The sequence below is a fragment of the Mus pahari genome, chromosome 12 (genome assembly GCF_900095145.1).
Source record: "Mus pahari chromosome 12, PAHARI_EIJ_v1.1, whole genome shotgun sequence".
Classification (NCBI taxonomy): Eukaryota; Metazoa; Chordata; class Mammalia; order Rodentia; family Muridae; genus Mus; species Mus pahari.
Window position 1 is genome coordinate 39,795,058 of NC_034601.1, and position 13,065 is coordinate 39,808,122.

At 36.6% G+C, this 13,065-nt stretch overlaps 1 protein-coding gene across 1 annotated transcript in view; it reads left to right on the forward strand.

Annotated features, from left to right (window-relative positions):
• Atg3 (autophagy related 3) overlaps positions 1-13,065 on the forward strand; it is a 27,379-nt gene that overhangs the window by 4,511 nt on the left and 9,803 nt on the right. Inside the window, exons 3-6 of the mRNA XM_021209203.2 lie at positions 3,533-3,582; positions 6,428-6,498; positions 8,357-8,464; positions 12,342-12,391. Of these exons, the coding sequence (XP_021064862.1) occupies positions 3,533-3,582; positions 6,428-6,498; positions 8,357-8,464; positions 12,342-12,391 (279 nt within the window). The remainder of the gene's footprint in view (positions 1-3,532; positions 3,583-6,427; positions 6,499-8,356; positions 8,465-12,341; positions 12,392-13,065) is intronic.

A 13,065-nucleotide genomic window follows, 5' to 3' on the forward strand; every position in this document is an offset into this window, starting at 1 on the left:
TCCCCTCCCCTCCCCTCCCCTTCCTCTCTTTCTGCTGCCACCTTATCTCTCCCAATAAAACCTCTTCCACATGGGGAAAAAATGAACTGTTTTGCACGATGAGGCTCTGGGTCTCCCTATAAACCAAAAGACTTTAAAGCAGTTTCCAGTTATGGTGCTACTCTCTGTGGTCCAGTTCATTGGAGGCCTAATAATGGTCTGCTGTACTGATTGGAATTGTTTTTTAATTTTTCTAAATTGCCTTTATTCTTAGTAAAGACATGCGATGTTGTGGAAAGAGCCTAAGGAGTGTACTTTGTAGAACCACCTGTCTAATCTCTTACTTTAGGCAAACCGTCTAGCCATATCGGTCTAGGCGGCGTGTTTACCCTCTGTAAGATGAGGGGCTTGGAGTGGAAATTCTTTGAAAGCACTTTCTTTGCTTTAGATGTCATAATTGTAATATGTTCAATGCCAATTAAAAGTCAGTTTTGTTCTTAAGGGTCTCATTAATTTTCTTCCTGAACAGGCATTGTTTAGTTGTGGCTTTTTAATTATCTGGAATCAAGAACAAAGATAATCATATGCTGTGCTTGCATACTTTGCTTTATCTTTACTGTGTGAATATAACTATTTATTGGCTGCTGTTCTATAGAATCAATCTGTTTTCAAACAGAAATTCATCCTAACATGAATAAATTAATAGCCACATGAAGTATGAATTTTCCCTTTAGACAAAAAAGGAGATTAGGCAAAATTAGCTTAATTTGATACAAAGCTATAATGCTAGGCTTAGCTAGAACTTAATTAAAGGATTGAACTAAATTAGAATGAGCCTGAGGGAAGACAATGGGAAGGTATGATTTGCTAGGGATAAATACTACATACTGAATAGAGTTGTTAATTTGTTTCTTCTTATTTCTGGGCTCTTACCCACAAGTTTCCAGCTCTTTTTTTGTTTTCATTGAGAAATGTGGAAATATTTTTGTTTCAAGAGAGGCAGCATGGTACTCTATGTGTTGGGGACAAGCAAATGCTGGTATGAATAATTTAAATAGTGATACGTGAATTAAAGGTCAGTTGAGGAATAGTGTTTTCTAAAATGCAAATATTGGTTGTATCTTGTTGGATTGAGTACTAACCAGTATTATGTATTGAGAAACACCACAGAAGATTATCTACTATGAGAAAACTACTATAAGCAGTTGTTAATTTGACTGTAATATGTTATTTCACTTGAGTTTTGAAACTAGTAATAATGGCTTTTGCTAATGAGGACAGACATCCACATGTGCTAACTGTTGGTGCAGGTCTGTGGGTTTCTTTTTTCAGTTTTATTTTATAATGTTTTGTTATATTTAAATAGTTACTATCAGGAGACCACTAGATAAAATTAATGTCTTATGATTTGAAGGCAATATAATTAAAGAATTTTCATTTTTTAATAATTTCTTTGGCTTGCATTTTGTTAATTTGTTACTCTGATGTATTAAATTTCTGACAACCACACAGCTAAAGGCAACACTTGGTTGTGGTAACCCCCAAATGCATTAAATGAAAGAAGAAAAAGTTTGTTTGGAATAAAGTTGCCATATCTTAACTTTGATGATATATCATCTTAAGTAGGTTATTTTCTGAGTACTTATGCAGCTGAATTTTGCTCTCTCAATTGAAAGAATTTGTATAGATAGACGTTTTCAAAAGGTATTGAGAATATGAAAAGTATCCTAATTTTGTGCTGTGTAATAAGCCACAAATGATAGAGTTCTAAGTTAGAACTGTTGTGAAATAGAGGCAATTGGGAAAGCATTTTCATATCTTTCCAGTGGTTACAATATAGCTCTGCTTAGCAGACTCTTGTTTTCTGCATTTAAAGGTAAGCAAGTTAGTATTCTTCAGCCTATATTCATGTGAACTAGAAAATTTTCAAATATTAAATTGTTTTTCCCTGAGTCTAATTTTTATTTGCGATTAAAAAAAAATGAAAGCCGATATAATGGTCAGCCTGCTCAGAAAGCCCATTAGATCTTTCCTTTTTCTCCTCCTCCTCGCCCTCTAAAACTTTTTTGCACGGGTCTCATGTATCCCAGGCTAATCTGGAATGTACCGGGTGGCTGACAAGGCCCGTGAACTCTTTGGTCCTCCTGCTTCCACCTCAGAAGTGCTGGGACTACATGTGTGTGCCACCAGGTTTGCTGCTGGAGATCCAGCCTGGACCCCAAATCTGATTTTGCAGATGCTTTCTTAGTTTGTCTACAACTTAACCCCCAATCTCATGTTTGTTACCATAGTATAATTGGGTTTTTTAAAAAAGATTTATTTATTTTATGTTTATATAAGTATACTATAACTGTCTTCAGACACACCAGAAGAGGTCATCAGATCCCATTACAGATGGTTTTGAGCCACCATGTGGATGCTGGGATTTGAACTCAGGACCTCTGGAAGAGCAGTCAGTGCTCTTAACTGATGAGCCATCTCTCATGCCCCCATAATTTTTTTTAATGAGTCCTTTTAGGAATATAATAAAGCTTTCTTTCAATATTGGTCCAGGGCTGGGGGAGACACAGAATGCTTATTTAATATGCCCCAGGGTTGATAACACCAGAAAATAAAAAAAGGTTTCTCAAAAAATAGGGGGCTAAAGAGCTGCCTCAATGTTAAAAGATCACTAGATATTGCAGAAAACCTGAGTGTGGATTCCAGCAACCACATGATAGCACACAACTATCATTTAACTTCAGTTCCAGGGGACCTAATGTCTTTTTCTGACCCCCGTGGACACCAGGAATGCAAAGACATACACATGCAGGCAAAGCAGGATGTGCCTAGTTCTGAAGTGACTTGATGTACCAGGGTGGGTTGGTACCCAGAGGTCCTCCCTTCTCAGAGGAGAAGGGAATGGGATGTGGAGGGGAGGGACTGTGTGAGAGGGAGGGTAAAGTGATAAGTGATCTGGATGTAAAGTGACTAAATAAATTAATTAATAGAAAGATCTAAGAAATAACATAGGAGGAAGAAGAATAGGTGACATTAGACCTATATTATCTGATTCTTTAAATATCTTCCTTGAGTTTCCAGTCCTTAACCGGACTCTATTGAATTGCAAGATAGATTTTGACACTTGATGTTTATTGCCTTGCCTTCCGGCAGTTTCATATAAGGTTTGAAATATGATTTGATGATGAAAATTTAATTAAAGATAATAGTGTTTGCCTGCGGTTATGATGGTGCCTCACTGGGACACAAAGGCAGCTGATAGGCCAGTCTCTCTACAGAGTGAGTTCCAGGACAGCCAGGGATACACAGAACACAAAACAAAACGATAGCAGTGTTTTTTTTTTTTCTTCCAAAATTGAGATTTTATAGGTGCTAAACAACTTTTTTTAAGTTAACTAATTGATAAAGCAGGTTTTGTGCTATTTTCATTTTAATTGATTATTGAGTCTCAGAGTTACCCAGGGTGATCAGTTTGGTATTTTGCCATCCTGTATTCAGTGATGTTCAATGTATCTTTTCCGCTTTTTCCATATTCCTTGCAATCCCTGCATAGTTTGTGGCAGCTGGAGATCACTTAGTCCACCACTGTCCAACATGGCAATGGTAAGTAATTTTGAGTGAAAACTGGAACACTGCTGAAACCTTAGGCTTACAGGCAGTTTGTAAAGTGGTTAACACATGAAAAGTCGGGCGATGAGCTAGCATAACCTCCTTCATTAGGTTCTTCTCCTGAAACAGTGAAACCCCAAGCAACCTAAAGGGTGAGGGGTGGCGGAGAGTAGGTGTCATGTATTTTACTTTGCTCTGTTAGCGCAAAGTATAGACATTCTCAAATCCACTGAACTTTCTTTGCTAGTATTTTCTTTGTTTTCCCTAAATCTGATCTGTGGTTCTTTTAAAAATATGATTAGGAGTTTAATAAATTGAACATTTTTATGATGAATGCAGAGATTTTATGGAGTTTATGTTTTTAAAGATACAGTACCTGAACTTTAACATCAGAGTTGAATGTTTAAGTCCCACTTTGGAATTGGCTGGGACTAGGCCCATAAAGAATTAGAAAGAATTTTTTCACTAACCTTATTCTTAAATACAAAAGTAATTTAACATAAATATGCTTTATAGTGAATGAAAGTTTATTACTTTTTAGTACTAACAGATGGGTTTTTTCTAAAATGTTAATTCAGTACTGGCTGACCTGTTGTATTTGGGTCACAGTTGTCTGTACATAATCAGTTGGTTTCATGTGTATGTTGTAGGGATGTTTTAACGTGCTGTATCTTCTTGTTAATGATGTTTTTCAGTTATACTTGAAAGATACAGTTCTAATGGTTGGATTCTGGGATGACAAGGTTGTAGTTGGTTCCAGTTTTCTTTTTAGCTAAAGAATTTAATCACCTGAATGATTTTAAACCGAAGTTAGAAAATTCTTTCATTTATGAGCTATTTTAGTTCTTTTTATTTTTGTTTTTAACATGTACCTGAAATAGTTGTCATTGGTTTTTATCATTTGCTGTGTATTTTATAGGGCATGAATTCTTATGTACTAAGTAATGGCAGATTGTCAGCTTCATTTATTTATATGTGCACATGTCTGTATTTTTGCTCTAAAATAAAAATCCATAGATGCTCTCTGATTTAGTGTGTTCTAAATTTCTTGCTATAATTAGGTCCTGGTGTGTATTTATACACATTAGAAACAAGGTAACACTTATTTGAACCAAATAACTTATTTGACTTTTTTTTACTATGATAGACCCATATTTCTTTATTAACTTTTTTTGTTGTTTTTGCCTTAAATTACCCATGTAGTTAAGGTGTTGCAAGTTTAGCACAGTGAGAAGGAGCTGTGTATAAATAGGCAATATCTTTTAACTGGTATTAGTAGTTAAGATTACTGTATTTACAGACTTTTAACAAACTACTCTGTGTGTGAGTGCGCGCGCGCGCACGCGAGCGCCCGCAGCATGCTAGAACATGCATGTGGAGGTCACAGGATAATATGTGGGAGTCATTTCCCTCCTTCTACCTCATGGATGCCAAAGATTGAGCTCAGGTGGTTGCAAACACCCTTACCCACTGAGATACCTCACCAGCTTCACTTTTATGAATTGTGATTGTTGAAATAATTAAACTATAACTGAGAACCCAGTCATACTCCATGTCAGAACCTACACTTTTGTCTGAATTGCTGGGGCCAAGGAATATTAATTTTAAAGTAGTCCCAGAAGCAAATATTTGCATGCAAATATGTTTGTGTACATAAGCCATCACGATCCTGACTCTTTCCTTTCCTTTCAACTTAGGCACTGGTGTTGAATCTGATAGCTGAGCTTATTGAAAGATGATCATAAGGTTTATAAATAATATTCCTGGCTTTATCTTATTCTCAATTCTGTGGGGTTTAAATTGAAGAAGCTTGAAAAGGCAATGTAACTTACAAGTTTTGTGTTGATACTTGTGAGGGCACCATATGCCAGCTCTGTCCTGGCCAGGTCTAGTAGATGGGGCACAGAATATTGAGAGGGGTTCAGAGCACTCAGAATCACTACAGTTGGTCCTGACTCATAGTAGGTAGGAGTGGTTGAAGAAGAACCTACAGTCACTTGACTTGATCCGGGCTCTTCCAGTCTCTTTTACTGATTGTGAGCATTCTGACCCTTTTCAACGTTAGTTTTGTTATTTATAAGGTGGGAACAGTAGTAATAGTAACCTTTTAAAGAATAAAAAAAAAACCAACAAAGAATGTATTGATAATTAATAGCTCATGTTGGAGCTGGAGGTCCTGTAATTACATGCTGTAACAGGATTTTGTTTGCTATTAAGCATTATTTTCAGTGCTACCATCTTTGATCCAATACCTTTTATCTTTTAGTTTTAATTTTAGACATAGTAGGAAGAGGGATTTTAAACGTTTTTAGTGTATAGTCATTGTACAAAGTGATAGGTTTTATGAAGAATTTTTTTTTTCATGTAGACCATATTAACCACTACCCACTTACCTTCCCCAACCCATTCCCACTTCTAGGGAATAAGGGATCTTGCTGATTGTCTACTTTGTATGTAATAGCATACAACTTTTTCCATCAATTGTCCTTATCTCAAAATGATCAGTACTTTGATATTGACTGTCTGAGAGGTTATATGATGGGATGCATTATGAAAGAGCTATAATTTTTTTTTTGTTTAGAACCAAGTATAATAGTTTCCTAATTCTACCATTTTAGCTTAATATTAAATACAAATTCCTTCTGTCTGCATCTCCCAATACATTTTACTCATGTTAGTATATGCTTTTCTGTGCCCTTACTTAATGGCAGACTTGCCTAACAGTGCTAAAACAATTTCCACAGAAGTACAGCCTTAATAGATTTTCATGTGATACTGCCTGTTACATATTTGACTTTTACAATATTTTGTACTTTTGTGTTTTCCACTGTTTTTAAAGGGCTACAGGGGAAGAATTGAAAGTGAAGGCATATCTACCAACAGAGAAACAGTTTTTGGTAACCAAAAATGGTAAGAATTATATCACTGTATTCATCAGTAAATTTTGCATTATGTGTATATATATATATATGTGTGTGTGTGTGTGTGTGTATTATATTTAAGTACACTCTAGCTGTCTTCAGACAGTCCAGAAAAGGGAGTCGGATCTCGTTACAGATGGTTGTGAGCCACCATGTGGTTGCTGGGAATTGAGCTCCGGACCTTTGGAAGAGCAGTCATTGCTCTTAACCACTGAGCCCTGCATAGTATATTGAAATAACAAAATCCCATTTATACTTATTGATTCTAATTTGTGTCTGAAATTAGGCTTCTTGCAGATGAAAATATGAAAATTTCATGAAGAGTTGGTTTTTTTTTTTTATCCCAGTAATGTTTTCTGATTGATTTTTATCTATTCCTTTTTAGTTCTTTTTATCAAAAAGATCTAATTGTCAAGATATGGAAGAAATCCTCAGGAAAACTTAGATTCCTCTTAATAGTTTTTTTTTTAAGTTGATTTCATAATCACAATATACTTAGCTGTTTGATTTTAATCTTTAGATGTGAATTTTTATGGAACATGAAATTCATTTCACCTTTGACATATAAAATCTTAAGATTAAAGATTTTATTATCCATTGTGCCATCAAAAGTTTACCCACAGGCACTACTCTTTTAAAATAGAAGTCATCTTATTTATGAAGTTAATTTTTAAAACATCAGAAAATTGTGATGGTCTTAAAATAACCAATATATTGACTTTATTGTATTTTAACCTAAACTTGGAAGGCAGATAATGTGTAACAAGTAGCAGTTTTTGCAGGCATGTGCCTGTGTTCATTTTCTTGCATATAGGGATGAAAGAATGCTATCTGGACTGCATGGTAAGTGCAAGGCCAGCCTGAGCTACATAAGGAACCCTAAGGAGATCACGTGGTCTTCAGTTCCAGTGATTCAATTCCAATTCAATTTCAGTGGTTAAAAAGGCAGAATGCGCCGGGCGTGGTGGCGCACGCCTTTAATCCCAGCACTCGGGAGGCAGAGGCAGGCGGATTTCTGAGTTCGAGGCCAGCCTGGTCTACAGAGTGAGTTCCAGGACAGCCAGGACTACACAGAGAAACCCTGTCTCGAAAAAACAAAAAAAGGCAGAATGCTGGCTCCTACAAGCTCAAGGCTCTGTGTTTGATGCACAGTAACAAAAAACACAAGCAAAAAATCCAGACGTCCTTCCTATGCTATATATATTTTTAAGGTTGATTATTTATATCATGGTTGTTAATGATGATGTCTTGAGCATAATGTTTATACCACATGTCATCAATAATTATAGGTTTATGAAATAATAGTACTCGTTAATTAATACATCTATATATATAAGTTTGGTACCTTTATTAAGAAGTAAAATTTAGCAGTTTATTGAATTTTAATCTGTTTATCCATGGTAAATAATTGGAACTTAAATATGAAATTCATATTAACAGTTACTTTAGCTTTGCATCCAGAGGTCACCTCTACCACCTTTCAGTGTGACAGGTGGTGTTTGCTATTCTGAGACTAGAGCCATTAGTGTGAAATATTATTCATTACCTTGCAACTGAGCACCGTCATCTGGCTTCAGCCAGCTGTTCCTCACAGATCATGGTAAACGAAGACAGACATGCTCACACCAGAGCCTTTTTATTTGTCTTCTGATAAAGCAGACTGGGGAAGGATTAATGGGGCTAGATAACGATGTGTCTGTGGGCTGAGTAACTCTTAAATTATCAGTCTCATTGGGAGGAAAAGGTTTACTTAATATTGAGTTTTTTCTTTTTAAGATAGAAGCCTTCTCTTTCTAATGGATTTATTATTAGTGGGTTATATACTAGTAATTTGTTTTTTTTAATAGTTCCATGCTACAAACGGTGTAAACAGATGGAGTATTCGGATGAATTGGAAGCTATCATTGAAGAAGATGATGGTGATGGGGGATGGGTAGATACATACCACAACACAGGTGAGAGGTGTACAGAATAACATGTATTTACTTTAAACTATTTAAGTTTTTCACAATCTTTTATAGCAGACTTGATTTAAAATTTAAAAAAGGATACATAAGTTACAATTTTGTTCCCAGAAGTCAAAAAGGAAAAGGTAGCATCTGCTGCTTCACTTACAGTGTGAACTATTCCCTTATTTTCATTATTTCTTGTGTGTTTCTGCACCACTCCACTTGTGTGTATCTGCGTGGGCAGAAAACACCTTGGACTGGGTTCATACTGAAGGGCTAAACATCCTAAGATAAGAATGAGCTGCAAGGAAAAAACGAATGCCCTGGCGGTTTGCGCCAATCAGAGCGTTACTTTATTAATTGGACAAGGGAGAACCCTTAGCCCTCCTGTCTCTCTCTCTCTCTCTCTCTCTCTCTCTCTCTCTCTTTCTGTCTCTCTCCATGGCGCGCGGTCCTATCATGAGCGGAGCTGTGTCTAGGGGGTCCTCTCAGTGGCAATCCTGTCTGTATGCAGGGGGCGCAATATAATTAGAGGGAGAGTGGTTAGTGGAGGTGAGAGACCCCAACAATTTCTAAATAGAAGAGAAAATAAATCCAATACAAAGTACTGACTGTGCATATGCATTTGTTCTGAATCTCTTGTGCTAAGGTCTAGAGGAAGTAGTAGGCTCAGCATCATTGTAAACCCGTTCTATCAGTCATTCTCCCTTGTCTGTTTCATGTTGAACCCCTGATCCTTCAGAGGCTTTTCACTGCTCTTCATTAGTTTTCTCAAGGTTGGAAGATAAAGGTAGCATGTTGATAGTAAATTGCCTGGTGACTGACTAAAGTGATTATTTAGAGTGTGGTTTCTCTGAAAAGCTAGAGAGATACTCTGTTTTCTAGTTGTATTTTATTTTAGAAACACTATCCTAAGCTTTGAACATACATATAGGGTCCTAATGCACAGAGCTAAGTAGGTGTTAGTATACTTGGACTGGCAAAAGTCTACAAAAAGTTGACTGCTGAAAAATGTTTACTTAAAGATAAAAGTAGCACCATTTTCCTCTGTGGGAAATAGCAATAGTATTGCTTCTCAGTTTATTAAATGCATATAATAAATTCTGATCTTCATTAGCTATACTTAAAGAATTAAAACTTTGAACTCTGTCTCAGGATAAGGCAGTACTCCAAACTGAGGCCAGTTTGCCTTGCTTCACCTAGGTCATCCAGGGTTCATTGTTGCTTTTTCCTATTATTATCCCCTGTATTGGTCAGTTCTTTAAAGATGCAAAACCATTGGGTGTTCTGTAAGGATAGGTATGACAGGAGAAATGGAGGTTTCTGTCATGCTAGAGGAAAACCACGGGACATAGGAATGGATTTATTTACAGTTTTGACTAGACCTGGAATAGAAAGATCTCTTCCTTCTCTTCAGTGATGCTATGATTTTACAGAAAAGATGAGACAAAGTTCTGGAAATGTAATGTAGATTTAGCTAGGACATAAATTGTCAGGCCTAAGTGAATACTCTCTCCCTCTTCCTCTATAGCCAGGACTTAAATCCTACTCTCTCCCAGGATAGGATCTCTTGTGTAAATTTTAATTCTCCAGTGCTCATCCTTTGAGGATCACTGCTACACTGTAATATAAGTAGATATATTTTAAGGAATTGGTTTATATGACAGTTGAACTTTGCAGGATTTGCTCCAACAGGCTGGAGCACCAAAGAGCGATTGCTGCTGCAGGCAGTTATTTATTGGCTTTCATTTCCTTTTCTCTCCTTTACTTGATTGGATGCAATTTACCTACTTTTTGAAAGACGATTTGCTTTATTTAATACTGGTTTTAATGTTTATTCAAAGTCTCTTAAAAAGTACCTGCACTGCAACCTTTGGACTAGTTTTTGACCAGATAGCTGGCTATCCCGACACTAACCAGATTGACAGAGTAGAGCATCACAAGTCTGGAGGGTGACTATTTAGAGACATTTGAGCTTCCTTTGGCTCTGTCAGGTATGCTATACTTTTAAAATTAAGAATATTTTTAAAATGATCTTTTTGACAATTATATATATAGTATACCTTGTTCATATCCTTGGTTACCCCTCTCACCTTTGTGTCCTTTTTAAAAAGTTCTCATGTCCTTACTGTTTTTATGTGTATGATGTCTTATCAGTATGTATGTCTGCATCATGTGCACACAGTGGAGTTGGGGAAGCCAGAAGAAAGAGTATAGGATTTCCTAAAACAGGAGTTAGAAACAGTTCTTATTTACCATGTGTGCTGGGAACCCAACCTCCATCCTCTGGAAGAGCAACCAGTGCACTTGACCTCTGAGCAGCCCCTCCTTTGTTTTCTTTTTAAATGATTTCACTGAGTTGAATTAATGTAGGCTACATGTGCATGGATGTGGGAACAACCACCAGAGCTTGGGCAATCCATCAGTGGTACCTGCCTGCAAAACAAACACAAATCTTTATCTACCTCCCTGAGCAGGCATCAACACCAGTGGTACTCACTTGGGGTAGAACCTCATGAGTACCTTCCCCATCCATGATGTAAGCTTGATTGGCTTAAATCTTATGTAGGTCTTGTGCAGATAAGCAGAGTTGCTGTGAGATCATGAGTGCGTTGTCCATGTCATGTCAGAATACAGCACCCTTCAGCATTCCTTCCCACCCACCAGCTTCTCCTTTCTTTCTACCACTTCTTCCCTGAAGTGCCCTGAGCCTTGGGGATAAAGAGTCATACTGAGGACTGAGCACCTGGTAGTCAGTCTTAGCCCTTTTGACCATCAGAAATCTGCATGACTGCTTCCCACTGCAGAGAGAGGCTTCTCCAGCAAGTGCCTTGGGGTTGGGCTTAATGGGATACTACTACATTATTATATTTTGACTGATACATTACTATATTTTGGCAGATTGATGATGTTTCTTTTTATGTCCTGTAAATGATTCTGTATTTTTAGTTTGATTGGATAGGTTGGGTTTTACCGTCTTGATTGATGATATCTATTGTAGGATGATAGCCAAACTGCTATGAGATAAAGACTTGTAGTGCTGGTCTTTGGAAGGTGCCATCTTCCATTTGGGAAGGGGAGCTCATAATGGTTTGACTTAGGACTGTTAAAGGCATGCCAACTTTAGAATAAGAAAATATGCTGCAGTTATTGGGAGCTAAGTGCATTTTGAATTTAGGACTTTAAATCTGTTGTGATATTAGGTTCTCGTATCTTACTGAGTTTCCCACCCTGGTTAAACTGTCCTTTTGAGAACTGACAGGTCCTGGGATTGACTCCTTCTGCAGGACGGCGGTGTGGTGCTGCTGCTTATCTGCATTATACCTTTCTGTGACAAGGGACTTCGGAGGATGTCCCCATGAGTAATACAGTTAAATAGTTAACCAGTCTGTCTGTCAACTTCATTTCCTCATGGGGAGAAAATGTTACTCTCTTTTACAGATGGAATGTGTAAGAATAAAATGTAGAAATACTTGACATGAAAGGTCTGTAAGAGTGTGGTATGGTCTTACTACATTCAGATGGCCAAGGTTTTTGAAGCAAATAGTGTGTCATCATAACCAAAACCTAATTTTGATGCAGGTCTAATTAAGCTGTAAACAGAAGTCATATAGTCTATTGATTATAGTGTGTGTTGTGAAAAAAAATCAAATGAAAAATAGAAAATGGACCAAGTCATGATAATATAGATACATTTCTAAATTAGAATTTTTTGAGGCATATTTTTGGAGGTACCTTTGGATTATTTGTAAAAGTTCATTTGTAAAGATTCTGTTGAAATATGCCTATTTCAGTGTTGTAAGAATTTAAATAAATGGTTTATTCACAACTGGAATGTTTGCAGCTTAATTTTAGTCATTTTTTTCTGCTGAATTCTAAACAGGTGTTACAGGAATTACTGAAGCAGTTAAGGAGATTACACTGGAAAGCAAGGTATTGCTTAACATTTCTAAAGTCAGTGATCCTAGTTTTTGCCTATATTTAAATTTTAAATTGTATTTGTTTATTTATTTTGAGTGTGTATATGTGAATGTGTGTGTATCAAGGCAAGGATGGAGAAATCTGATGGATACCTTGGGGTACTTGGTTCTTTTGTTCCATGATGTGGGCCCAGCAGATAGAATTCAGGTAATCAGGCTTGTAACTATTATGAATTACAATGAAAGTACTAAGTATAAGTACACTGAATAGTAAATGCTTAAAAGGAAAATTTGTGAGCGGTTGCCTTTGCTGATTAGCAGGTGCTAATGTTATATTAGTATTATATTTTGTAGTTTATTCTAACCAATTTTATTGTGTTGATTCTTAAATTACTGGTAGTAACTTCTAAAATTCTGTTTTTAAAGGTTTCACTGTGTACTTTAGTATCAGCCAAAATGGTGACATTTTGAATAATCATTTAAGTTTGTGTGGGTAAACATAAATATGATTGGGAGAAGCTTCTGTGCTAGTACATTTGTATTTGATTGAGGTTAGATGTTTCAGCTCTTGTCTCAGATTGATTGCATCTGCTTTATATTTTTATATGATTGAAATGCTATGAAAAAAATACAAGCCAGGCGTGGTGGCGCATGCCTTTAATCCCAGCACTCGGGAGGCAGAGGCAG